At 39.5% G+C, this 26,164-nt stretch overlaps 1 protein-coding gene across 4 annotated transcripts in view; it reads left to right on the forward strand.

Moving 5' to 3' along the window:
• The first annotated feature begins 1,392 nt into the window (after positions 1-1,392).
• The window catches only part of INTS1 (integrator complex subunit 1), a 45,944-nt gene continuing 21,172 nt past the window's right edge, over positions 1,393-26,164 (forward strand). The window contains exons 1-27 of one of the 4 annotated variants that reach the window (XM_052000290.1): positions 1,394-3,147; positions 3,552-3,647; positions 4,712-5,002; positions 6,968-7,164; positions 7,401-7,538; positions 9,694-9,853; positions 10,658-10,763; positions 11,007-11,193; positions 11,332-11,477; positions 11,580-11,721; positions 12,297-12,473; positions 12,875-12,983; positions 14,549-14,669; positions 15,708-15,785; positions 16,223-16,380; positions 16,729-16,825; positions 18,408-18,499; positions 18,799-18,859; positions 19,453-19,650; positions 20,092-20,221; positions 20,798-20,977; positions 21,065-21,214; positions 21,831-22,010; positions 22,179-22,283; positions 23,779-23,946; positions 24,063-24,174; positions 25,725-25,886. In XM_052000290.1, coding sequence (XP_051856250.1) covers positions 2,949-3,147; positions 3,552-3,647; positions 4,712-5,002; positions 6,968-7,164; positions 7,401-7,538; positions 9,694-9,853; positions 10,658-10,763; positions 11,007-11,193; positions 11,332-11,477; positions 11,580-11,721; positions 12,297-12,473; positions 12,875-12,983; positions 14,549-14,669; positions 15,708-15,785; positions 16,223-16,380; positions 16,729-16,825; positions 18,408-18,499; positions 18,799-18,859; positions 19,453-19,650; positions 20,092-20,221; positions 20,798-20,977; positions 21,065-21,214; positions 21,831-22,010; positions 22,179-22,283; positions 23,779-23,946; positions 24,063-24,174; positions 25,725-25,886 — 3,940 coding nt within the window. In that variant the 5' untranslated portion in view covers positions 1,394-2,948. Of the gene's footprint in view, positions 3,172-3,551; positions 3,648-4,711; positions 5,003-6,967; positions 7,165-7,400; positions 7,539-9,693; positions 9,854-10,657; positions 10,764-11,006; positions 11,194-11,331; positions 11,478-11,579; positions 11,722-12,296; positions 12,474-12,874; positions 12,984-14,548; positions 14,670-15,707; positions 15,786-16,222; positions 16,381-16,728; positions 16,826-18,407; positions 18,500-18,798; positions 18,860-19,452; positions 19,651-20,091; positions 20,222-20,797; positions 21,215-21,830; positions 22,011-22,178; positions 22,284-23,778; positions 23,947-24,062; positions 24,175-25,724; positions 25,887-26,164 lie in introns of all 4 variants that reach the window. The other 3 variants (XM_052000282.1, XM_052000303.1, XM_052000299.1) reach the window with 3 other exon arrangements.

The following is a 26,164-nucleotide window of genomic DNA, read 5'->3' on the forward strand; positions in this document are numbered from 1 at the left end:
TCACAGTTGTTCATTGTATATTATTGTCCTGTGTACAATGTTCTGGTTCTATTCATTTCACTATGCATCAGTTCATATGTCTTCCAAAGTTTTTCTGAAGCCATTCTGCTTGTCATTATTTATAGCTATGCCATTCCCCAAAAGATAGACATCCCCTCAATTTCCAATTCTTTGACACCACAAAAAGAACTACTATAAATATTTTTGTACATATAGATCCTTTTCCTTTCCTTTAAAAAATTTTCTTTGGGATACAGACAGTTAGCCTTAACCTGTAGTTGGTCTTAAGCTGGGGTTCATCGATGGGTGCCATAGATATCTGTGAATAAGTTTGCAGGGATCCATGAACTTGGATGGGGGGATTACATCTTTATTTTCAATAACCTTTAACTGAAAATTAACATTCCTTTCAATTCATGAAAAGCATTGTTCTGGGAAGGGTTCCCTCTAGAGGCTTCCTCAGACTGCCAAAGGGTCCATAACAACAAGAAAAGATTCAGTCTTTATCTAGCACAATCTGAGACCCAAAGTAGTGAAATCAATGGCTTAAGCCCATATAGATAGTATAGATTGTTGTATTTCAGTATCTAACTTTCTGTGATCCCTTTAGGGGTTTTCTTGGCAAAGATACTGAAGTGATTTCCATCTGAAACTCATCTTACAAGTGAAGGAAGCTGAGACAGAAGTGAAGTTACATGCTTAGGTTCACACAGCTAGTGTCTGAGGCTGGATTTATACTTAGGTCTTCCTCATTGCAGATCTGGAACTCTATCATACCACCTCATTGCAAATACGCCATCCCAGCTTCTCTGATTTCAGGTCTAGTACTTTCCCCACACTTTATATGAAACTTTCCCATCTTCCTACATTTTACTCCCCCTCAGGTACTCGGCTGTCTAATGACATTGGCTTCCTGGCTGGTTGGCCCCCATGCCTGGAACATTCTCCCTCTTCCACTCTATTGATCTTCCTGGCTTCCTTTTAAATGCCAACTAAAAATTCTTCTTCTACAGGATGCTTTGCCCAACTCCTCTTAATTCCAGCACTTAACACTTTTAATTATTTCCTATTTACCCTGCGTAGTTTACTTTAAATATATGTATTTGTTTGTATGTTGTCTTTCGCTCCACCTCTACCTCCCCACCTCCACTAGACTGTAAGTTTCTGAGGGCAGGGAGCGGTTTTATTTTTTTTTTTGTTCCTGACTATAGTAGGATAGTTCAGAAAATCCTGAATATAACTGATCTTTAATATAATGAATACTGACTACTTCTGATTCTCTTTTGCTAATATCTTCATCTATGTCATGCTTGCTAACCATGGATGTCCTACAAAGTTCTGTCTTGGGCCCTCTTCTTCTTCTATATGAGTCTATTTGTTAATCTCATCAGCTCCCAAGGTTTAATTATTTCTAAATTGATGATTCTTAAATCTACTTATTGAGCCCCAGCCTCTCCTCTGACTTCCAGTTTCACATGTTCAATTGCTTATAGGACATCTTGAACTACATATCCTATATCTTTCCCCAGACATACCCCAAACTGAACTCATTCTTTTTCTCCAAAAAACTATCTCCCCCTTTTAAACTTCCTCATTACTGTCAAAGGCACCACTCTTCTCCCAGTCACTCAGGCTTAAAACCTAAGTGTCAGCCTTTATTCACTCTCAATGCACTGCCCCCCTCTCCCCTGCCCATATCCAAAGGAATCATAAGCTAAAAAGGAAGATAAAAAATACACAAATAGCTTTAATACAATTCAGATATAATTATTGCATAGGAAAGATCATTTATAGATATAGGATAAACAGGAAAGGCCTCCAAGAGGAGGTAGCATTTGAAATGGACATTAAAAGGAAGGATTTCAACAAAGGTGGGGAAGGAGGAATCCATTCTAGGCATGAAACATACACCATATAAATATGCAGATGTTGGAGAGTAGAATAATATAGGACAATGGTTAGTAGTCTTATTTATCTGGAACATAGATTGCATTAAGAGAGTATTAAGAAACAGACAATTAAATTGGAGTAAGATTGTGGAGGACCCTGAATGATAGATGAAGGCATTTACATTTCATTCTAGAAGCAAAAGGGAGCCACTGCAAGTAGAGTAATAGACGAATGAATTGGAGAGAAGAGCTGCTGACAGACCAGTTAGGAGACAATTACAACAATAATGAAAGTTTTGGATTGGGGGTGGATTAGAAATCTCCTCTTCTCATCCCCAAAATCAATGGTATTTTCACCAAACCTGGCCATTTCTGGCATTGGTTGCCTGCTTTTTTTTTTTTTTTTTTTTTTTTGGGGGGGGGGGAGGAAGGAGGTGCTGATTTGCATTTAAATGCTGTGGAGAAGTCCCAGGAAGGAAACTCCCTCTACCAATGCAGCTCAGCAACTGTTCTGCTGCTTGGAGAACTGCAATTGTCTGAGAGTACTGAGAAGCTTAATCAAGGTCACAGAGTTTGGTATGTCAGAGGCAGAACTCCTGATTGCTGACTGAGGAGGGGAAAGGAGATCCCTTTAAACCCGCAATTCCTATCGTTCTGCGGAGAGCAGAAGGGAGGAACGTTCCTGCGACATTCTGCAAAAGGAAATTCACTGGTGCTCCCTTTCACTTCCGATCCTTATCGGATCCCTCCCACTGCCGGGGATGTCCTGGGAAGGATGACAAGAGACACCGAGCGTTGAGTCCGTGGAGTCCTTGGAGGCACAGAATCAGAGAAAGGCAGCCAGCGCGGATAAAGAGCAGGAGAAGGCACTTCGGAACAGCTGCATCGCTCCGGGGGTTAGAAGCATCCTCGGTTCGGGATAAACAGCTCCCGGGAAAGGGCGGAGTAGACCAGAGCGAAGCTGCAGTTCCGCCTCCTGGCCGCGCGATTCCGTGGAGGCGCTGTAGGCACTGCGTAGACTCCGCCCAGCCTCCCTGTCCCCGCCTCCATCCCAATCCCATGCTCCTCCGAGCTATTTTGGTTCCGGGACGGCGCGGAACTCGAGGTGGGGGGAGAGAGAGAGAAGAGGGAGAGAAAGAAAGAAAGAAAGAGCGAGAGAGACGGAGAGAGCGAGAGAGCGAGAGGAGGCAGATGAGTTTCCGGATCCGGCGCGGCGGTGGCGGGGGTGGCGGTGGCGGCGGCGGCGGCAAAACTGAGGGTCCGTGTTGTGGGCTGTAGGTGGGTGAGTTGGGTGCATTCGCCGGGACACTCCACCGCCTGGGCTCCGACCTCAGGCTCCCTTCGCCGGCTCCGAGACGTCACCTCCCCCAGGCCCCGCCTGGCTGCCTCTTCCTGAGACGCCGTGCACCCCCACCTTCCCATAATCCTCCTCGGGGGAACCTCCCCTTCGGCTCTTCTGACCTCCCCGCCCCCACCCCTAGACCACCACTCCCCCCCCTCCCCCGCCCATTCCCCTCTTGGCCCTCTGAGCCACCGTAGGGGCGTCGGGGACCACCCCCCCTCCCCCCCACCCCCCAAAGTGGCGGCCTGCTCGGGGCCGCGTCCTCGCTCTGGCCCACCTGACTCCCGCCCCTCTTCCCCTCCAACCTGCTCTCTCTGCAGGCGACCCCGCAGCCCCCGGGAACGCCAAACTGGGCAAGATGAACCGAGCCAAGCCGACCACGGTCCGCAGGCCCAGCGCCGTGGCCAAACCTTCCGGTGAGCTTCCAAAGACTTGGGCGCCTCAGTTTCCCCATCTGCAAAATGGGAGTGTCAGCCCGGAAACCGCCTGGGGCAGTGAAGAAAGCCCCTGTTGACAAGTCTCTTTAAGTCCTCTGTGCCTCAGTTTCCTCATTTGTAAAATGAGGGGCTTGGAACCTGGCGACCCCCAAGAGGGGGTTTCCTTCTGCTGTAGATAACAAATTCTATGAACTAATAAGACTGAATCTGGAGTCAGAAGACTTAGGTTCTGTCCTGTTCTGATCCTTGGATCTCGGTTTGAGGACTTGGATTTGGATTCTTAAGAGCATTCCATGAATTCCGAAACTTCTTGCTGTATAACTACACAGAGACTTTTTCTTACACATGGTTTCCTACAATCTTAGCTCAGTTTTAAACTCTTAAGGCTCATAACTGCACTAAAATTTTTGCAGCACTGTGTAAGGTAGATGGAGCTTTTATCCCCGACTCAGAAAAGACTGGGGTTTGCATCTCTGTCTGTAGGACTTAGCAGTCTTGCAACCATGGACAGTTCGTGCAGTTTTTTCCTCTCAATTCCCTCTTTTGTAACATGGGGATAGTAATACTTCAGTCATAAAACAGAGAACAATATCCCAGTATATAATAGGCTTCATGAGGCAGAAGTGGAGTTATGTCAAGTGCACTTCAAAAAGTGATAGTGTTTGTTGGGGCAAATTCCTGTTTTTTTAAACTGTGGATAACATGGTACTCATAGTAAACTAGGATTCACCAAAATGCCAAAGACAATTTAGGAAATGAACCTCCAAAAGATACCACCCAAGACAATAGCTGCTTTGATATCTTAAACTGCCCTTTGAAGCCTTTATTTTAAGAGAGACATGATATAATAGAAGGGACATTGATTGTGTTAAGAAAAATATTTAACTTCTAACTTTTTAACTACTTAATTCTATATCACTTACTACCCATGTGATATAATGGTTCAGTTACTTCATCTCTGGGCCTTAGGAAAAGATTAGATGGCCTCTAAGGGACCTGTCAGTTCTGGGATTCTATGGTTTCTTTTTTTCTCTTTGTCATAGGGCACCCTCCTCCTGGGGATTTCATCGCCTTAGGCTCAAAAGGCCAAGCCAATGAGTCAAAAGCGACAGTAGCCTTGCTGAAGCCAGCTCCTTCAGGTTTACCCTCTGAAAGGAAGCGAGATGCTGCATCTGCTTTATCGGGAGCCTCAGCCTTGACTGGCCTCACAAAACGTCCCAAGCTTTCCTCCACTCCTCCACTCAGTGCTCTGGGGCGCCTGGCTGAGGCAGCTGTGGCAGAAAAACGGGCCATTTCCCCCTCTATCAAGGAACCATCTGTGGTACCAATTGAAGGTAAAGTAATTTTCCCTAGATTGTCCCAGGCAGCCTGTCTTATAAATAATTAGTTCAGCAAAGGACCTATCTGAATATCTGCTGTGTTCTTAACACTGTGAAAGTCACTATAGGACTTGAAAAGTAGTTTGGTGCTTTGGAAAGAGTGTTGAACTTGGAGTCAGAAGAGATCTGGATTATGAAATAAGGAGGATAATACTTTTTACAAAGTTGTGAATGTATGTAAAGTACTTTGTAAACCAGTGTGAACGTCAAAAGTCAAAAACTTGACATGTGCAAAGCACCGTACTAAGGTACTGAGATAAAAAAGAATAGCTCTGAGCCTTGTTATACTAGGGATATGTCATATAAATATGAGGTAATTTGAGGAAAATAGCCAGAGCACCAACAACTGGGAAGATCAGGAAACACTTTTATTAGGTAGGGGGTGACATCTGAGTTGAACTTTGAGAGGAAGTTAAGAAATCTTAGAAGTGATAGTGAGCAGGGTGTTTCTAGGTTTTGGGGGGCAGCAGTAAAGGCATAAATGCAGGAGATGTCATGATGAATTCTGAAGTATGAAATAATTCTGGAAAGATAAGCTAGGAATAGATTGTGACAGCCTTGGGAAAATTACTTAATTTTCCTCAGGCCTAGTTTTCTCATCTGTAAAATGAAGGGATTGGAGGTTTGGGAGAAGTCAGTACCGAGGGGGAAATTAAATATGAGAGAAATCATTGGACCAAGCAACACTCTTGGAGGATATGAGATGGGATTAAGAGCCTAGGTGGAGGGATTGACCTTGGCAGATAGGAAGGACACTTCATCCTCTGAGCCTGGAATGAAGGAGAAATGAATGAGTGAGGACTTAAGGGAACCTCACCTCTTGTTTAACTGAGAAAATAACAGTCTCCTATGAAGAGTTCCTCAATTTCACCTCTTTTACACTTTAAAACTTGAGAGAAGAGGTGGTAAAAAGGGTTAGAAGTTTGAAGAAATTGTTAGGAACAGTTACTACAGGGTATTTCCTAGGGTGTTGAAGGGGAAAAAAAGGATTAAATGCATTGATAAGGATCCATTTAAGAAATACATTTCTTCATCTTATAAGGTTTTTATAGAAGGAACAAGTGGTATCATATGTTTATGAAAAGGCTTTGTAAACTTTACAGGGCTTTACAAATATGTGGATCCAATTTAACATTTTATTAAGCACTGTAAGCAAGTCACTGGGGCTACAGGGACAGAAATGAAACAGTCCCTGTCCTCAAGGAGGTCACTCTTTACTCTGGATATAACATGTATACAAATAAGTCAAGTATTCATTCTTGTAACTATATAAGTATATATACAAATAAGTAGAAATAGAGTGAATTGAGAGCTAACAACTGCAGGGGATCAGGGAAGGCTAGATGGAAGAGGTGACATCTGACTTGAGAGTTTTGAATTCCTTTAAGACTAGGATTCTGAGAAAAGAGAAATAGTTCATTTGGGGTTCAGGAAAAGTTTATAATCCTATTTGGCTAGGACAGAGAATGTATGAGTAGGTGTACTACAAAATACAGGGAAACTGGTTCATGAAGGGTTTTTAATCCATGATAAGCAACAGCAAATAAGGCAATTGATGAGAGAGTTAAAAATACTATATAGGTATGAAATATTGTTATTGGTTAGCAGTCTCCTCCCCCACCCCTCTCCTTCCCCTCCCCCATGTCTGTCTTCTTTGCTTTAAATTACACTGAGAAATACCAGAGTAATGAGGACCCAAATGAAACAATAGATAAGAATGTGAAAGTGCTTTTAAAAGCATAAAATGCTGTATAGCATCTTGGTTCTTGATGACAAAATCATGTGGATTTTCACTGAGATGCTAAAAATAGTTAATTTTGAGTTAGATTCACTCGAGAAATAGTAATAGCCAAAGAAATAGTCAGCTTTGTTCTGGTTTTACTTTCTCACTTTGACTTAGTCCTCGGTTGTTTTTGACAGTTCTGCCCACAGTCCTGCTGGATGAGATTGAAGCTTCAGAGTCTGAGGGAAATGATGACAGAATTGAGGGCGTACTTTGTGGAGCTGTGAAACAACTTAAAATGACCCGAGCCAAACCAGACACCACTCTGTACTTGAGCCTGATGTACTTGGCAAAAATCAAACCCAATATATTTGCCACAGAGGGAGTTATTGAGGTAAGAGACATATGGTAAACTGTTTAATGGAGCTTAATGAAACCTCTAGTTCCCATTTTTGTCCTCAAAGAATCCCTGTCTTATATATATTCTTTGTTCGAAGTCACATTCATTATGGTATATATTAATGGCTATATAAAAGCACAAGATAAATGAGAATTTCCCACATTGGCTCTTAACAATTATTCCCCTTTGTTGTGATGTATAAGGGTTGATTTCTGGGTGATCTCTTCCAGGCATTGTGCAGTCTTCTTCGTCGTGATGCTTCCATTAACTTCAAAGCCAAAGGAAACAGCCTGGTTTCTGTGTTAGCTTGTAATCTACTCATGGCTGCATATGAAGAGGATGAGAACTGGCCTGAAATCTTTGTCAAGGTAATTTGAAATTATGGTATAGAGTGATGAAGGGATAATCTAAGGTGAAGGAAGAGTGACATATTAGGACTCCAGGACAGATAATAGACTGAATCAGCATGTTTCTAAAGAGCTACCTTTCCTTCATTGAGCGCTGTCTTTGTTTCTTTGATTTCACTAAGTATTTGTTGAATATCTACAAATGAGATAAAACATACTTTCTCCTCAGAGAGCTTATATTCTATTTATCCACCCTTAGTGTTTCAACTATCGTTTCTGTACACATAATTCCTAAATCTCTGCCTCCAGCCCTGAATTCTCTTTGTGTTTGGAGACTTAGATTTCCAATGACCTACAGTACATCTATACTTTAATCATAGGATCACAGATTTAGAAATTGGAAGGGATCTTAGAAGGCATCTAGTCTAGTCTCCTCGTTTTATAATTTAGCATTTGAAACTCAGATTAAATGACTTGCCTGTTATTATATAGCTAGTATCAGAAGTCGTATCTGAACCCAGGTCTTATTAACGCTTAAGTCTGACACTTTAACCACTATAATATGCTGCTGATGTTCAGTAGTATCTCAGACTTATTGGGACTAAATATTTTACCAGCTTTCCTCCAAAATTAAGTTTTCCTCTTGACTTCCCTATCTCTGTCATTAGACCCAGCATTCACCCATTTTCCTATATTTGAATCTTTGGCTTTAACTTTGCTTCACGTGTTTGCTAGCTGTGTAACCCTAGACAAATCACTTAACCTGTGATTGCGTCGGTTTCCTCAACTGTAAGAATAGGATAATAACAGTACCTTCTGGGTGCTTGTGAGGATCAAATGAAATACTATTTGTATATGGTTTATTATAGAATCATGGCAGATTGTAGGCACTGTATAAATATTTATTCCCTCCTCCTTTCTCCTTTTTATCTTCCCTCATCTTTCAGATTTAATCAGTTACCAAGTTCTGTTTGATCTGTCCCACAGATATCTTTCACATTCCTTCCTTTTTATTTTGAACATTGCTACTGCATTAGACTTGGACCTCATTACTATCTGCTTCAACTATTACAGTAATCTCCTAACTGGTTTTTCTGCTTCCTAGTCCCTCCTCATTTCACTTTGTCATTCACATTATTTCCATATTAAATGTTCCTTATGCACACATAGATCTAATCCTTTCTAAACAGTCCTTCGTGAATCCCTGTTGCCAGTTGAATAAAGTTTAGCTTTCTTAATCTGCCATTCAAGGCCTTTTACATTCTCATATAGTCAGAGAATTAGAAAGGAGTTTAGAGATTGTCAAGTCCAACCATTATCTGAAAATAAATAAATTCCTCTTTTAACCCACCTGACAAATGGTTATCTGGCCTCCACTTGAAGACCTGCAGTAAAAGGGACCCCTTCTCCACTTTTCCCCAAGATGACCTGTTCTATTTTTAGGAAGCATTCTTCTACCCTTTCAGCCTTCTTTCACACTGTCCCCTTACACATCCATTGTGCTCTGGACAAACTGAATTTCTACCTGCTTCTCATATGTATTCAGAATTTTTTCATTTCTTTGCATTTATTGATATTATTCTCTATGCCTAGAATGCTATCTTTTATTCTTATTGATGTCCATCTTAAATGCCACTTTATCGTAGGAAACCACACTTCAGTTTCCTAATTAGTAATGATTGAATCTCACACAGCACTTGTACTTTCCATAGCATTGGAGCTGAAAGGGAATTCATAGGTACTTTAAAGCAGCTTCCTCATTTTCCTTATAGATGAGGAAACTGGCTGAAGAGTTTTAAGTGTCTTACTTCTGGTCACACAAATGTTAAATTGTAGAGATGGAACTCGAACTTAGGTCCTCTGTCTTTACACTCTGCAGTCTTCCATTGTACCACCCTGCTGCACTGTTTTTAGACTGTTCTCAATAGTTCTTGTACAGTGACATTTGAATCAGATCCTCTTGTCAGATGGTGAGCTCCATGGATAGGATACTGCTTCCTCTATCTCTCCCTCCCCTGTTTCCCCAGCATCTAGCAGAAATCTTAGTTGGGGATCAGAGGCCTTTACTCCTAAAATAAAAGAGAAATTCAGGAGAATACTTTATGATATGGAGCAAACTACGAGTGTTCTCTCTTTTTCTATCTGATTATTTTTCTGGTCTTGCCATCCTGTTCAGGTTTACATTGAAGATTCCTTAGGGGAGCGGATCTGGGTGGATAGCCCTCACTGCAAGACTTTTGTTGATAATATCCAGACAGCATTTAACACCAAGATGCCTCCCAAAAGCATGTTGTTACAAGGAGAGATGGGGCGCAGTGGAGGAGACCTCAGTGCTGGTAAGGTGCTAAAAGTGACTGAAGATACTAAGAGAGTGAAAGTTAGTGATTGTATAGAAGCACTTCGTTGCCTCTAATTTGGTTTGATAATTCTCCGTTCTTTAAGGTTTAGTTCAGTTCTCCACCTCCAAAAATTATTCCTTCACTGATACACTCCTCTCCTACATCTCAGAACTCTCTCCTCCCCTCCCCTTGATCATAAAGTACTTTCTTTCTGCTTAGTTTTTTTGTATAGAACTTTGTCTGAAACTCTCCTTTGTCCCTGTCCCAGGTAGCATACTTTTTTTTTTATTTTAAGAAATATTTTTTCTAATTATATGTAAAAGTTTTAAATAATTTTTTTTTTAATTTTTGAGTTCCAAATTCTCTTGCTCCCTTGAGAAGGCAAGCAATTTGATATAAGATATATACATGCAGTCATGCAAAACATATTTCTGTATTTATGTTGTCAAAGAAAGTGCAGATCAAAAAAAAAAAAAAACCCAAGAAAAATAAAGTAAAAAAAGTGGGATAGCATACTTTTTTGTCTACATATAGCCTCCCTTCATGTAGAAGTTATATTTCTCTAGTAGAAGGTATATTCTTTAAGGGCAAGGCCTATATCTTTAGTTTTGAATTCCTAGTACTTCATGTACCCAGCTATATCTCTATCTCTTTATCTATATATCTGACACACAGTAGGGGCCAAAGAAAGAGGCCACAAACTTCTTTCTTTATAGAAAGTGCCATGTGATCTAGGTGCTGAGGGTGCCTCAGAATTAAAAGTGAAGAAAGTTTGTATCACGAAGATCCCTGTCTGTCTAGGTAACAGTCCTCATCCATCCCTTACTGAGGAAGAAGACAGTCAGACTGAACTGCTGATTGCAGAGGAGAAGCTGAGCCCAGAGCAAGAGGGACAGCTCATGCCCAGGTATGTGGAGGCTGATCACGATTGTTGCCAGTGAATCAGGACTAGAGACCAAAATGGTACCGATCAGGGGAGGTCTTGGCCAATCCTTCTGAGAATAAGGAACATTTATTTTCCTGTTTGGTTAAGCTACTCTTAATTGAGTATTAAGAGGCTGTGAATCAGAGACCTTTCCTTACTTAACTGGAAGGACAGGAAGAGTTAGACTTGAGTTGACTTAGGATTGCCTTCTATCTTCTTCCTTAGGTATGAGGACCTTGCCGAGAGTGTGGAAGAATATGTCCTTGACATGCTTCGAGACCAATTGAACCGTCGACAGCCTATGGACAATGTCTCTCGGAATCTTCTGCGGCTCCTAACTGCAACCTGTGGCTATAAAGAAGTGCGGCTGATGGCTGTGCAAAGGCTGGAGATGTGGCTGCAGAACCCTAAGGTGAGTGGTTTTCTTGGAGCAAGGGAAGGAATTGCCTTCAGAATCAGCATGATCTTCATGTACATGAGGATCTGTATGACTGGACCCAGAAAGGTCATTGTGTCCTTCAGTATTATCACTCATCTCTCATCTCTGTAGTTGACTAGGCCAGCCCAGGACCTGTTGATGTCTGTTTGCATGAACTGTGGCACTCATGGTTCAGAAGATATGGAAGTCATTTCCAGCCTTATCAAAATCCGGCTCAAACCCAAAGTCCTCCTCAACCATTACATGCTCTGTGTCAGGTAAGAACCTTGAGAAGAGGATGTAAATATAGAGAAGTAAAGTTTTGTCCTAGTAACCTGTTCCTGATAATCATTTACTTTGGTCTTTGGTTTTGTTTCCAGGGAACTACTAAATGCCCACAGGGATAATCTGGGCACTACAGTCAAGTTTGTGATTTTCAACGAACTCTCAAATGCAAGAAACCCAAACAACATGCAGATCTTGTACACTGTGCTGCAGCATAGTTCAGAACTGGCCCCAAAGGTGCTCTTGGATAGCTTTCCTTGATGGGTGATTGTAGGTCATTTTCATTTCAGAGGTAGCAAGTAGAAGCCTACAGGAGATCCAGCTTGTAATTAAGAGTAGAATCTTTAAACTGATTTAGACTGTCAATAATTAAATATGGCAAGGTGCCAGTAATTAGTTATATCATCTTCTCAGGCTAACTTAATTTCCAGAGCCCTGATATTTGATTTTTGGTGTTATTTGGCTGATGGTAGCATTTATAGTAATGACTTGAATCTGTGTTTTTTTTTTCCTCTTGAGAATTACTTATAAAGGCTCTAGAAAAAGACCTGTTGATGATTAATGTTATGTTGAAACAAAGCACTAACGTAAAGCACTGAATTTGTGTAGGTTATAGTAGTAATTATCAAGTCAGTTCTTATATCTGACTTTCTTTCATCTTTGAGAGTGTAATATTTTAAGTAGAGTATAGACCATTTGGAACCTTCTGCATTTTACTGCCGTAGATTTAATACTTGACTTTTAAAAACATTAGATTATGTATGATTTTAACAGGATCTTGTCTTTACTTGTTTGTTGATAACTGGCTGTAGTTCCTAGCAATGGTGTTCCAGGATCTGTTGACTAATAAAGATGATTACCTGAGAGCTTCCCGGGCCCTGCTTCGAGAGATAATCAAACAGACCAAGCATGAGATTAATTTCCAGGCATTTTGCCTTGGGCTCATGCAGGAACGCAAGGAACCACAATATCTAGAAATGGAATTCAAGGTATTTATATCTCGGAACCTTCTATGTTTGGCTATTACATTTCACATACATGCTGATTTTTTTAGTTAGCTTGGTGAGATTTGAATGAGGAACAGGCCTCTCATTTTTTTGGTGTCACTGGAATTTTTATTCAATTTTCATTTATTTGGTTCATGCAATATATTTCCCCCCCTCCCCCCTTTTTATATATATGTATGCATATTTCTCTACTATTTAAATCAATCTTCCCTTGCCTAACTCAGGGATTTACTCTTTATTATCATGTGACCTCTCTACTTGTAGATAAATTTCTTGGTTATTTCTTGCCATATCATCTTAATGAGGTAAACATGTAGAAAAGGTATTGGAAAGTAAAATATTAGGCTCTTCTGATCTGAGTGTGTATCATATTTTGATTTTAGGAGCGCTTTGTGATCCACATAACTGACCTGCTGGCTGTATCCATGATGTTGGGTATAACTGCCCAAGTGAAGGAGGCTGGGATTGCATGGGATAAAGGAGAAAAGAAAAGTAAGTCCTGGAGAACTTACTTCTTTTGGAAACAAGGCAGATGACAAGAATGGGTGATGGGGAAGTTCAGGAGTAGCAGTGGCAAGAGACTGAGGTGCAGAAAGCCTCCAAAACCCCTCCGCACCTTTAAGTAGTCAGCTGAGGGAACATGGTGGAGCCTTGTAGAGAAGAGTGCTAAAAACAGCAAGGAAGGAGATTTTTCTTTTTCTATTTCTGTCAATATAATTAAGAGTGTTAACATAAGCATTTCAGCTTTGGATTCAGGGGCTGGCTGGCTAATTGCGAAATTTATTTTCTTGGCTTCTTTTACTGCTCCTGTTTTGGTCATTGCATTCTTTGTAAGTACTTCAGTGGAGTTTAGGAGACAAATGGGAAGGGTGTGGATGACATCTCAATCAGTTTGGCTATTGATTCTAATAATAGCTTTAAGGAGAAATGTGTTATTTGATTATTTGTAGATTTTAGTTTTTTAACATTTGATGCTATTATTTTAATCTTGGGATCATGGGAAGTTTGAATTTGAAGGGGCCTCAAAGGTCCTCTAGTCCAGAGGTGTCCAGACTATTCGTTTGGCCCTAGGCTGCCAGGGAGGCTAAACTAGATGTGCAAATGTTAGTGAGAAATGTTAGTAAAAATAAAAACATAGCAAGACATAGATAAGGCTAATTTGTGCTTTTCTAAATTATCATGCTGCCCATAGAGATCTGTTGCTATTAGAGTTGATGATATTGATCTTAGTCTGGCTCTTTCATTTTCATGAATGAGCAAATGGAGGCCCAGCAATAGTGGTCTTCTGTGATTTTAATATAAGGATGAAGAGAGGTGTTGAAGGCCTAGAAAGATCAGTCTACTTTATTTTTAACAGAGAGAGAGAGAGATAGTATTAATTGGTTTAAAGATTTCTCTTAAAGAAATTCCTTCTACCAATGGAGATCAGCACCTCCACAGTGTATAGTTTTAGAGGTAAGTTGCCTAGTGCACTCACTGTAACGAGGTTAAATGACTTACACCTAGTATGTGTCAAGATAGAACTTGAACTCAGATCTTCTTGGCTCTAAGTCTTATTCTCTGTTACTGTGCATAGTCTTAATACAAAGAATGCTAATAGAGCAAAGGGCTCAGCTTGCATTTTTGTTGCATTCAGGGTTTACTTGGACAAGTATCTACATTAGTTCATGTTCAGTAATTGGGGTATTCTTCCAAACCAGCATCTTGGTTTGATGTATAACTGCTAGCTTCATGGAGCCTCATTCCTTAATGATTTTTGGACTTTCCTGATTTCATGACCAGAGTTGATCATGATTTTCCCCAGTCACACATATGAAGTCACATCTTATATCAGTCTAGATTCATTTATGTGCATTATATGCCCCACTAGACCAATCTCCATGAAGACATGAGCTATTTTATTCAGAGTTACTTCTCCCCCAGGCCCTAGAACAATGCCCTGTTCACTGGGGTTACTTAATAAATGTTTGCAAAGTAAAGTAAATAACCATATATTGTTCTCTCCCCTTTTAAGCTAATGTGGAGTCACATTTGAATATTTATTTGTTCTTTTTCAGATCTAGAAGTGTTACGATCATTCCAGAACCAGATAGCTGCAATTCAGCGTGATGCTGTTTGGTGGCTCCACACTGTTGTCCCTTCTATCAGCAAACTGGCTCCCAAAGACTATGTACATTGGTATGAGTCTCTGATGATTTTCTTTTAAAAACTGCCTTTGGAAAACAAAAACAACCACCTGCCTCAGGCCTTCTTTTTGTAAATTGTGTCATCTTATTAGCAATTTGTAGCCTATGATGGGGTTCAAATTAGAGCAGCAGGAGGAAGTCGGGGGGAGGAGGGGGTGACCATTGAGAGAACACTCTTCATTGATTGCTTCCATTTAGGAACTACTAGTGAAAATAAAGTTAAATGATCCTTTCAAACTAAATGACAATACTATCATTGTCAGTGGGAGGCTTATGTAGCTCTTTTTTCAGTTTCAAGGGGAATATTTTGTGTCTTGTTTGGAATTATGTTTTATGACACTAATATCAAATGAAACTTAGATATCAATTACTTGTCAGTAGTCCTCATTTTGGGGTGGCACTATTGGGACTAACTATGAGAAGCTCCAGAGCATTTTTCCTACCCTTGAGGAGATTCTTGTTATAGGCTTCTTGGTAAACTGAAAAGTCTTTTGAAATCTTTAGGAGAGAGTTCTTCATTGCATTTGAGGATCTGTAATCAAACTGGCTCTGGGGCAGCTGGTGGCTCAATGGATAGAGCGCTGGACCTGGAATCTGGAAGAGCTGTCTTCAAATCTTGCTGTAGACACTAACTATGAGACCCTGGGCAATTCATGTTACCTCTTTCAGTCTCAGTTTACTCATCTGTAAAATAGAGATGATAATTTCATCTGCCTCCTAAGGTTTTTGTAAAGATCAAAAGAGATAATATTTTCCATCTTAAAATGCTATATAAATGTTAACTTCTTGGTACCACCAGTGCAGGTCAGCATTTGCTCTCAACTTACAGTTTTTGAGAACTGCATAAGACAGAGGTTAAATGATTCTTCATATTCAGAAGTGTCAGAAGTGGGGTCTTGAACCTGGGTCTTCCTGACTGCTTAGCCAGCTATCTATTTGTGCCAGTGTTGATAGAACTCTAAAACTTAAGAAATAATCTGTGATAATAGTTTCTTATATGTTGAATTTCTTTATTTCCTTCTCCGTGCAGCCTCCACAAAGTGCTGTTTACAGAACAGCCAGAAACCTACTACAAATGGGACAATTGGCCCCCAGAAAGTGACCGCAAGTAAGTTTTACTTTGTTTTCTCTAGCTTAGGACAATCTGAGGGATAGCTGTGGAATGTAGATTTCACTTGAACAGTTTTTAGAACTCTTTAATTCTAACTAGAATTCTTGGTTCAACTTAAGTTCTTTTAAAAAAAAATTATGCTCTTAAAAATTTTTTTTTCACTTAAGCATTTTTTCCTTCTTTTACACCCCGCCCCCATTCCTACCCTAAGAAAAAAGGAAAAAAAAATCCCTTATGACAGCTATGCTTAGTTAAACAAATTTACGTAGAGATTCTGTTCAAAAATGCATGCCTTATGAAGATGGCGTCCTAGAATTTGGGGGAATTCCCCAAATGGGGATAATTAGCATTGTCTCTGTGGCTTTGGGCAGTGTTTCTCACTGGTTTGAAAATTAAATTGAAACAGCAGTGACCTCTTCCTTCTCCAATTTCAGTTTTTTCCTCCGCCTCTGTTCAGAGGTTCCTATCTTGGAGGACACATTGATGCGTATCCTGGTGATTGGGCTGTCCAGGGAACTCCCTCTGGGCCCTGCTGATGCCATGGAGCTTGCTGACCACTTAGTGAAGCGAGCTGCAGCAGTGCAGGCAGACGGTAAGGTTCTCTTAGGACTCTCATAAGGCTGCTTCTTTGACTTGTCAACAAAAGTGATCCCTTACTTGGACACTTGTCTTTTTCACCCCACAGTTTTAGTCATCATTCTAGACATTGGTCTCTCCCACAATAGTTCTGTTTAACTTTTTACTTGCCCCATTTGAAAAGGGTTAGGTAAATGGCCAAGCCTTTTATCTAGCCCTTTTTATTTGCTGGGAAGTTTTACTCTGGAGGTGTTATTTATTGTCATTCCAATAAACTCTTATCGCAGACTGTAAGGTATAGGATTTCAGAGCAACTAATAATGCTTATTACATATATTTGAATAGGATATTCTTTTCTCCTCAGATGTGGAAGTCCTAAGGGTAGAGAGGATTCAGCTGATTGATGCTGTTTTGAACTTGTGCACATACCATCATCCAGAGAATATCCAGCTCCCTCCTGGGTAAGGTCAGACGTCAGCCTCCACGCTGAACTTTTTTTGTCTTTTTTTTTATTGTAATAAAAGTATTTATTTTACATGAAATTGTTATATAAAAACATAAGATATTACTAAAAAAGTAACATTATAATATTTACCTAAAACCAGTCCCTTTCATCTTCTCTCTGCTTATAGAACTAAAAAAAGAAAGGAAAAAATCTACATCTCAATGTCTCACAATGCTTTATTGAGTTATCTATTTATAAATTCACTTAAGATTTCATGACCAATGTTAATTCAGACCAACATTGTTTGCTTGAAATACTAAAATTAGATATGGCCTTATGCCCCAAGAGAACAATGTGTTTGAATATCAACTTACATCTGACTTTAAAAAAATATAAAAAGTGAAAGGTTAGATAGATGCCTTAGATGTCAGGACCTTGAACAAGAAGTGCCAAGCTGAACATTTTCTAAGTAGAATATGTTTCTTTATATCTGGCAAGTGCAACCTTTTCTCCCAGGAGTACTTGCTTCTTAGAAAATAGAATATAAGAGGAGTAGCCTGGTCAGTGACATCTTTTGCAAAAGTCGTAGGACCTTTGTATTACTTTGTATTTGTATTGTGTGTATGTAGGATGGAATGTAACTCCTTTGAGTCCAGGAGCTATTTCATTTTTGTCTATGTATCCTCAGCACTTAACAGTAGCATGTAGTGGGTGCTTTATAATGTTGCTTGTTGTTCATCTAATGGATTGAATTCTAGACTTCAGTTTTTGTGTGTATTATGTGACATAAGGTACTTCAGTCTTCATATATTTTAAATGAGAACAGTCCTTTTAGATTGTTCTTCAAAAGAAGATATCTGTGGAAGTAGTCTGACTTCATTCAGTAATTCATGTTCCACTAAAAAATTTTAAAGAATAATTTTGCCCAAATATGATATTCTACAAAAATCTATTAAAATATGAATAAAATTCTATTTAATGATTCAAATATTTATTGATCTTCTAAAATTTGTAGTGAATTTTGATCTAATTCGGTAAACAGATAAAGGGTAAAAATTAGATTGAGTGAAGCCAGCAATTCTTAGCACTGGTCTATGAACCCATTTTGCAAGTAATGAATTTGAAATATAAAAATAGAGTGTTCTTTGTAGCATTTCTTGAATGTTGTTGTTCAGTTGTTTTCAATTGTATCTGACTTTTCATGACCCAGTTTGAGGTTTTCTTGGCAAAGATACAGGAGTGGTTTGCCATTTCTTTCTCCAGTTCATTTTACAGATGAAGAAGTTGTGGCAAACTGGGTGAAAGTGACTTGCCCAGGGTCTCATAGTTTGTAGGTGTCTAAAGCTAGATTTGAACTTAGAAAGATGAGTCTTTCTGATGCTAGGCTCAGCACCCTATCCACTATGCCACCTAGCTGCCCATTCCAGAATGACATCATTCTAAAATCACTGTTTCAGAGTCCAGCTTCAGACTGTGGGTGCATTGGGATTGTCTCTTCAAGGTCTTCATGCTATGGCCTATTTGACTATGTGCTAACTTTTGTATTTATTTTCAGAGTAGCTATATATTCTGATTGCTACTCTCCACTGTTATTTTAGATACAAGCCCCCAAATCTTGCTATTTCAACCCTTTACTGGAAGGCATGGCCTCTCCTGCTCGTGGTAGCTGCATTTAATCCTGAAAATATTGGTAAGCATACTTACTACTTTTTATGGTACAAAAAGTACTTCTTGGAATGTGGTGATTTAAATGCCAGCCTTGTAGAATATGGATTACAGTCTAACTTCTGGGGGATTCTCTTTGAGGGGTGAGAACTAGGTGAAAAATTGAAACCAAATTATTGACTGCATGGAGACCTGACCTTCCCACTATTTGAGCATTGACAGATGCCTGTTAGTTGATTTTATGGATAAACACTATTTAAAAAAAAACAACCTGGTATAGTGCTTCACCTGCCTGCTCCTTATTGCTGTGTATTTATCCTTTAGGTTTGGCAGCTTGGGAAGAATACCCTACTTTGAAGATGCTGATGGAAATGGTGATGACAAAGTAAGTTTTTCCCCTCTGTGTAGTTTATACTAGATCAGGATTAACATCTTTTTTTTTTTTTTTTTTTTTTTTTTGTATCATGGACCCATTGGCAGTCTAGTAAAACCCATGGACCCCTTCTCCGAATAATGTTTTGAAGTGTATAAAATATAGAAATTTACAAAGGGAACTGATCATATTGAAGTTTTGAAAAGTTAATAGGCTCCATATTAAGAAAAATTCATGGTGTAAATCGTAAATTTTCAAATGCAGAAGTTCTGTTTGTACTCCATTTTTTTTTCTCTCCCTTTAAATTTGGTATTAATTATGGGGAAAGATACACAGAAGTTTAATGAAGTATTCTTGAATGACATTTATTGAACCAGTAGTGGTGATAATAGTAAGTTTTTTGAAGTTGAAAAATCTTAGAAAAGATTTAGCTTTTGTTAGTGTTTTCATAGCTCCATAGGGGCTTCCATGATGACAGCTCAAGCTGTGACCAAGTAAGTGGTACCATTATGAGTTTTGACCCTTTTTGACTTTCAGTGCTGTCTAGTGGGACTTATCATTTGACACAGAGTATGATAACAAATTTCTTCTAATTTGGTCCCTAGTAATTACTCATATCCTCCTTGCACCTTGACGGATGAGGAGACCCGGACTGAGATGATTAATCGAGAACTCCAGATTTCCCAGCGGGAAAAGCAGGAAATCCTGGCATTCGAGGGACATCTAGCAGCTGCATCCACCAAGCAAACAATCACTGAGAGCAGCAGCCTCCTTTTGTCTCAGCTTACCAGCTTAGATCCCCAGTAAGGCATTCTATCTGGGGTAGTTTTCCTGAGTCTTCGTAAGAAATTCTTTGCCTTCCTACCTTTACCCACTTGTAGAGTCCTCACTGTCTTCTCCCCTACCATTTAAGTGCATGTCTGAAATTTTAAGTCTGATTACATGAATGAGCTCTACCTTCTCTAGCCAAATACCCTTTCCTTTATTCTAAGTGGATTGTTTAACCCCCTTTTAACAGAGCTTTATTGGTATATTTTACTTTTATCATTTCCTGTATCTCTTTTCCTCTTCTAGAGAATCATTCCTTATAACCAGTAATTTTTTTAGGAAAAAAAAAAGTACAAAGGAAGAAGAAAAGAACATTCAGCATATGGGTGGCTTGTTTTATCCCATATTGCAAAATATGGATGGCATAGTGGTTTGTAATTGTGCAAAAGTTTGTTAGTTCACCTTTTCTCTTGTAGGGGCTCCCCACGAAGACCTCCTCCTCACATATTAGAGCAAGTGAAAGGACTTAATCAGTCCCTCCGCCTTGGTCATCTCCTATGTAGGAGCAGAAACCCAGACTTTCTCCTTGACATCATTCAAAGACAGGTGAGTAAATAGAAGTTTGAGAGTGTTAGGGTAAAAAGCTACAAGGATATTCAAGAATCACTTTAACTTCATGGAGCTAGAACGTAATGGAGGATTTGGACCAAAGGCATTTTGAAGGGAAATTTAGTTTGCTTTCAGTCCAGGGACATGAAAACTCTGTAGTGCTAGCAGCAATAAAAGCTGAGTCACTTTGGTGTTCTTAAATGTAATGGTGCTACACATATGATTACATAAATACTTAAGTTATGTCTATACTTGAGGGGGGAAGTATACAAATGAACTATATTTGTATTAATGAAATAGAAGATTTGTGAAGTATGTGGGGCATTATCACAGAAAGCCTTTGTGGGCAGATTTGAGGCTTAAATAACTAAAAGGGACTATGCTTTGATTCTGTTTTCACTATTTAGCTGCAATCACTCAGTCTTGTACTTGAAAAAAACTCATTTCTTTTTAATAGATTGTTTCACTTTGTAAGCCACCTCATATCCTTTCTGACAGTGTGTATATGTGTGTGTTCTACAGAGAGAAGACAATAAATCTTTTAGTTAACGTTTTTCTCTTTTCCATCCATAGGCCTCTTCCCAGTCCATGCCCTGGTTAGCAGATCTGGTTCAATCCAGTGAGGGCTCCTTGGATGTGTTGCCAGTACAGTGTCTGTGTGAGTTCCTGCTTCATGATGCTGCCGATGATGTCACCTCAGGGGAGGAAGAGGAGGAGGGAGAGAGCAAAGAGCAGAGGGCCAAGAAACGCCAGGTCAGTGCTCCCTCAGGCAGGAGCTCAGCTCTGAACCGAGCCTCTCCACTCCAATCTCATCAGAAGCAACCTCTCCTGTCTCTGCAGAGACAGCAGAAGCAGCGACAGCTGCTTGGCCGCCTGCAGGACTTGCTGCTAGGCCCTAAGGCTGATGAACAGACTACTTGTGAGGTGCTGGACTACTTCCTGCGGCGCCTTAGTTCCTCTCAAGTGGCCTCCAGGGTATTAGCCATGAAGGTAAAACTCACATTGGAATACTAATTGGGAAAGGAATTTATGGTCTTCAAAATATGTTATCCTGTCCTTTAGCAATATTAAAACTTTTATTCAATACCTTGCTAGGCAGATAACTAAATTTTAGCCATAATTGATAGTCTAGTAGGATTCTTTATAATGATGTCTTACAAATAGATACTAAAAAAATTAAAAGCTTACCTTTATAGGTGTTTAAAAAAAATTATTAAAATGAGAAAGGAAAAGGCAAAATATAAAACTTTAAATTCATTTGTCTGGCATAACTACACTAGATGAGAACTGAAAAATTTGATTTAAGATTGTCAAAATAGACCAGACTATCTTTATTTACTGGAGTTTGATGGGCAGTTGGTGGTCCCTGTTAAGGAAATATATCTCACACTAATAGTTTGATAGAAAAGAGTTCTTTGTCTTTTAAAAAATCCCCCTATGGAGATGAAAAAATAAACTATGTAAAATGATAAATTTCTGTTTCTCCAGAATCCTATTTGGAAATCATGTTATGTTACCCAAACTGTTGTAAATACATTGTTTCTGGCAAAAGACATCAGACTTTCATGGAATCTCAGGCATGATTTTCTTATGTGTACACTTGCAGGGATTGTCCTTGGTGTTGTCAGAAGGCGGGCTTCGTGATGGAGAAGAGAAAGACCATCCCATGGAAGAAGACTCAGGTGACTCAGAAATGCTTCAGGGATACCAGTGGCTATTGAGAGATCTGCCACGATTACCACTGTTTGATAGTGTCAGAAACACAACAGCTCTGGCCCTGCAGCAGGTGAGAGTATGCAGAGGCATGTCAAGGGAGGAAAGAGATGCCAGCTCCCTTTGAAGGTTGTATTGAACTAGGGTGGGATGGTAGTGGTGACTAAGGAGAACAGCAGTAGTTATAGAATCAAGTTCCTTTTTTTGCTGATGGTTTCAAGGAAATTTGCTTTCACTCTAGGCTATCCACATGGAAACAGACCCGCAGACCATTAGTGCCTACCTCGTGTACCTCTCCCAGCATGCCCCAGTGGAGGAACAGGGACAGCACAATGATCTTGCTTTGGTAAGCAGGGATTGAAAACATTTTTGGTGTTTTCTTTAAAGATGTGCATTGCAGTTCTTAGCATAGTAAACTTTGGTTGTTTGGTCATTTATAGCCATTTGTTATATTCTGTCTGAAGCTTGGCTTTAAACCAGCTTATGCTTGAATAATGCTTTGAGTACCCTAGAATTTGAGGGAGGGAGCTTGGAGTTTTCTGTTGTCATGTCATGTTTGGAAATACAGTGTTCAAAAAGTTATTTAGTTCTTGTACACACTTTGCCTACAGTTAGGATAAACTGCCATCAGGTGAACAGTGGTATCTTCAGTTTGTCCTTGAAGGTGTGGAATGACAAGGCAAGCATGGTCATGGAGGTTTCCCTACATTGTCACTATCTCCTGTATTTCAAGGATATGTGATTTTATTAATATGTATACTCCATCTCTTTGTGGCTGGCCACTTTGATCATGGGCCTTTCTAGATCTAGCTAGGTTGGTGCTGGACATCAGGCATGAAGTTCATAACCCACTCACTACTCAAAACCTGTCAGGCTTGTGTTGTAGAGACTTGCCAGAATTTGCATCTGGCTGACCTTGCTTTCATGGACATCTTACATGCCAGAGGAGGGGAGTGAGTATAGGGGAGCTCACTTGTACAAAAACAGATCCTTCACAACATATGGTACAATAAATGAATGGGTAAGCCTTGTGTAGAGCATTCTAAACATGACATCCCATCCCAAAAGATTATTTTGTATCAATGCCAATTACTGTAGGATCATAGATCTGTAATTAGAAGGGACTTCAGAAGCCATTATGTTAAATCATTTGAGATCAGTTCAAACCTTTAGGTGCACCTAACTACTTCTTTATGTGACATAGAGCCGTAATACTTGAAGTTTTTCTCTCCTTAACTCTGCCATAACTAGTTGTGTAATTTTGAGCAAGTCATATAACTTGGTTATTTCATTTCAAGTACTTGGTGCAGCATTTAACTTTCATAGTTCTGGCAGTCACATTTATAGCCTTAAAACTTAATCTCATTCTTCTTGTTTTCTCTTTTCCATGATGATATTTGTAGTTGCCATGTGTTAGTATAAACTAGAGATTCTTATAGATCCCTTTGGCAATTTGGTAAGAACTCTGGAGGTTTCAGAATAATATTTTTAAATGTATAAAACAAAATATACAGTATTATAAAGGAAACCAATTGTGGTTAGGTACAATTATTAAGGGATTTTTTTTTAACCAAGTACCATGGGTACCAGATTAAAAAACTCTGCATTAAACTCTTTTTATACCTCTATGATAGACCTGCTCTGTCCTGTTGGCTAATCAGACTTTTATTTCAGTATGTATAAGTACCCTTAAGGGATACAAGAGAGAAGGCAAAGCTTTCTATGGTAATAGAAACCTAGCTGGGAGGGAGAAATTCTGCTATCAGACAGAAAGGATGATCAGCATGCATGGGGTAGATCAGATGGTTGCTGTCCATAAGAATTTGTCTCTCTCCCCCCAGGATGTGGCCCGACTAATTGTTGAACGCTCCACCATCATGTCCCACCTCTTTTCAAAACTTTCCTACAGCGCAGAGTCTGATGCAGTACTAGTGGCTCTGCTCTCTATCTTCTCACGCTATGTGAGGCGAATGCGCAAGAGCAAAGAGGGGGAGGAGGTGTATAGCTGGGTAAGTAATTGCCTCCTTGTGGGCTTGCTCTTTCATCTTAATACTTCAGTCATAAAATGGAGGTGAGCTGGCTTCTTCTCCTTTGGAAACTTGTCCCATCCTTTTTATCCCTCTAGTCAGAGTCCCAGGACCAGGTCTTTCTTCGATGGACCAGTGGAGAAACAGCCACTATGCATATACTTGTAGTCCATGCCATGGTCATTCTCTTGACACTGGGCCCTCCACAAGGTGAGTTGGGATTTCTTGAGTTTTGTTTCCTACTTGAACCTTGAAAAGAAGTAGAATAGGATCCTTGAGTCCTTGACATCCTTTTCTGAACAGTTAAAGGCAATGTTGAGTCCCACATAGAAGACATAAGTAACTTGATGATGTCCACTTACCAATTTTATTTCTTTTGAAGTTTGATTGATTGTAGTCTTTGCCATTGTCTTCTATTATTTTTACTTAGAAATTTTAATTCCCTTGGAGACCATCTCCTGAGCATTGGATTTTTTCCTTAATTGACCAAAGAGGTGGATCTAGCACCTCCTCTCTGATCTTGCTTTTACTTTGTGAGTAAACTTGTGGATACAAAATGGAATCATGTGCCTAGAGTCTAAAAGAAACCATGCCACATAAATTACTATTGATTAGAGAAATGTAAATTAAAATAACTGATGTACCACCTCACACCTCTGATTGGCTAAGATAACAGTAATAAATAATGATAAATTTTGGAGGGACATAGGAAAACTGAGACACTGATGCATTATTGGTGGAGTTCTGAAATGATCCAACCACTCTGAAGAGCAATCTGGAACTATGTCCAAAGAGCTGTCAACCTGTGCATACTCTTTGACCCAGCACCACTATTTCTGGGTCTGTATCCTAAGGAAATCATAAAAAAGAAGAAAGGACCCATATGTGCAAAAATGTTGGTGGCAGCTCTTTTTGTGGTGGCAAAGAATTGGAAAAGGAGTGGATACCCATCAGTTGGGGAATAGCTGAACAAGTTGTGGTACATGAAAGTAATGGAATATTACTGTTCTATTAAAAATGTTGAACAGACTGATTATAGAAAAGTTTGGAAAGATTTCCACGAACTGATGCTGAGCAAAACAGGCAGAACCAGGAATACATTGAACACAATAACAGCAAGGATGTGGAATGATCAACTAGGAAAAGCAAAGGTTCTTAGTAGTTTGGTGATCCAAAGCAATCCCAATAGACTTTGGACAGAAAATGTTATCTGCAACCAGAGAAAGAACTAAAGAGACTGAATGTAAATCAACACATGCTGATGTTCACTTTTTTCTATTTTTTTCTTTCCAATGGTTTTTCCCATTTGCTCTGATTTTTCTGTCCCAGCATAATTCATAGAACAATGTGTATTAAAAATAAACTAAAAAAAAAATCCAAAAAAATAAAGTGATAAAAAGTAAAATAAAGACAGAATGGCAATTTTAGATGATAAATTTGTTGAAGATAGGGGCATGTCTTTGAAATCAATATAAGCAAGTAAAGTACTTAAATGGTGTCATTCATATACTGACCTTGCCATAAATATGGCTTCATTTTGGACTAGGAAAAACTGTAGAAGAGGATGGTTTCAATTAACATTTGTTTTTAAATTCCATCATGAACAAGGTTATTTAAAAACAAAGTAAAGCATTCATATCATGAAAAAAATCATGCAACAGGTATGAAAGAAAAACACTTCTGGTACAAAAGTGTAAATGTTGGACTGTTTGTAATTGAATTAAACCATGATGCTTATTTTGTCGTGGCCTCTTTTGAAGCTGGGGATGCTGAATTCCATGCTTTACTGGACATCTGGTTCCCAGAGAAGAAGCCCTTGCCAACTGCTTTCCTCGTGGATACATCTGAGGAAGCCCTGCTACTTCCTGATTGGCTGAAGCTTCGTATGATCCGCTCAGAGGTACCTCGCCTAGTGGATGCTGGTAAGCCAGATTCAGTTGCCACTCTTTGTCTCAGGAGCATTTCATTGGAAAGAGAATAAATAATGGAGAGTTTCTGGGTATTAAACTTTGGACTCATATGTGCTCCTTGATCCCTCTCAGATGTTATGTTTAAAAGGAAAAGGGTCTGAGAGACTTTAGGAATTGCCAGAATCTTGTCTTCCAGAAAATACACAGGTTTAGTTTATGAATATAATTCATCACTTGATGGGTCATTCCTAAAGCTGCTTTCCCATTTTGGGAAGAGTGAATAAAGTTAA

This window comes from Antechinus flavipes, chromosome 1, assembly GCF_016432865.1.
Source record: "Antechinus flavipes isolate AdamAnt ecotype Samford, QLD, Australia chromosome 1, AdamAnt_v2, whole genome shotgun sequence".
NCBI classification, from domain to species: domain Eukaryota; kingdom Metazoa; phylum Chordata; class Mammalia; order Dasyuromorphia; family Dasyuridae; genus Antechinus; species Antechinus flavipes.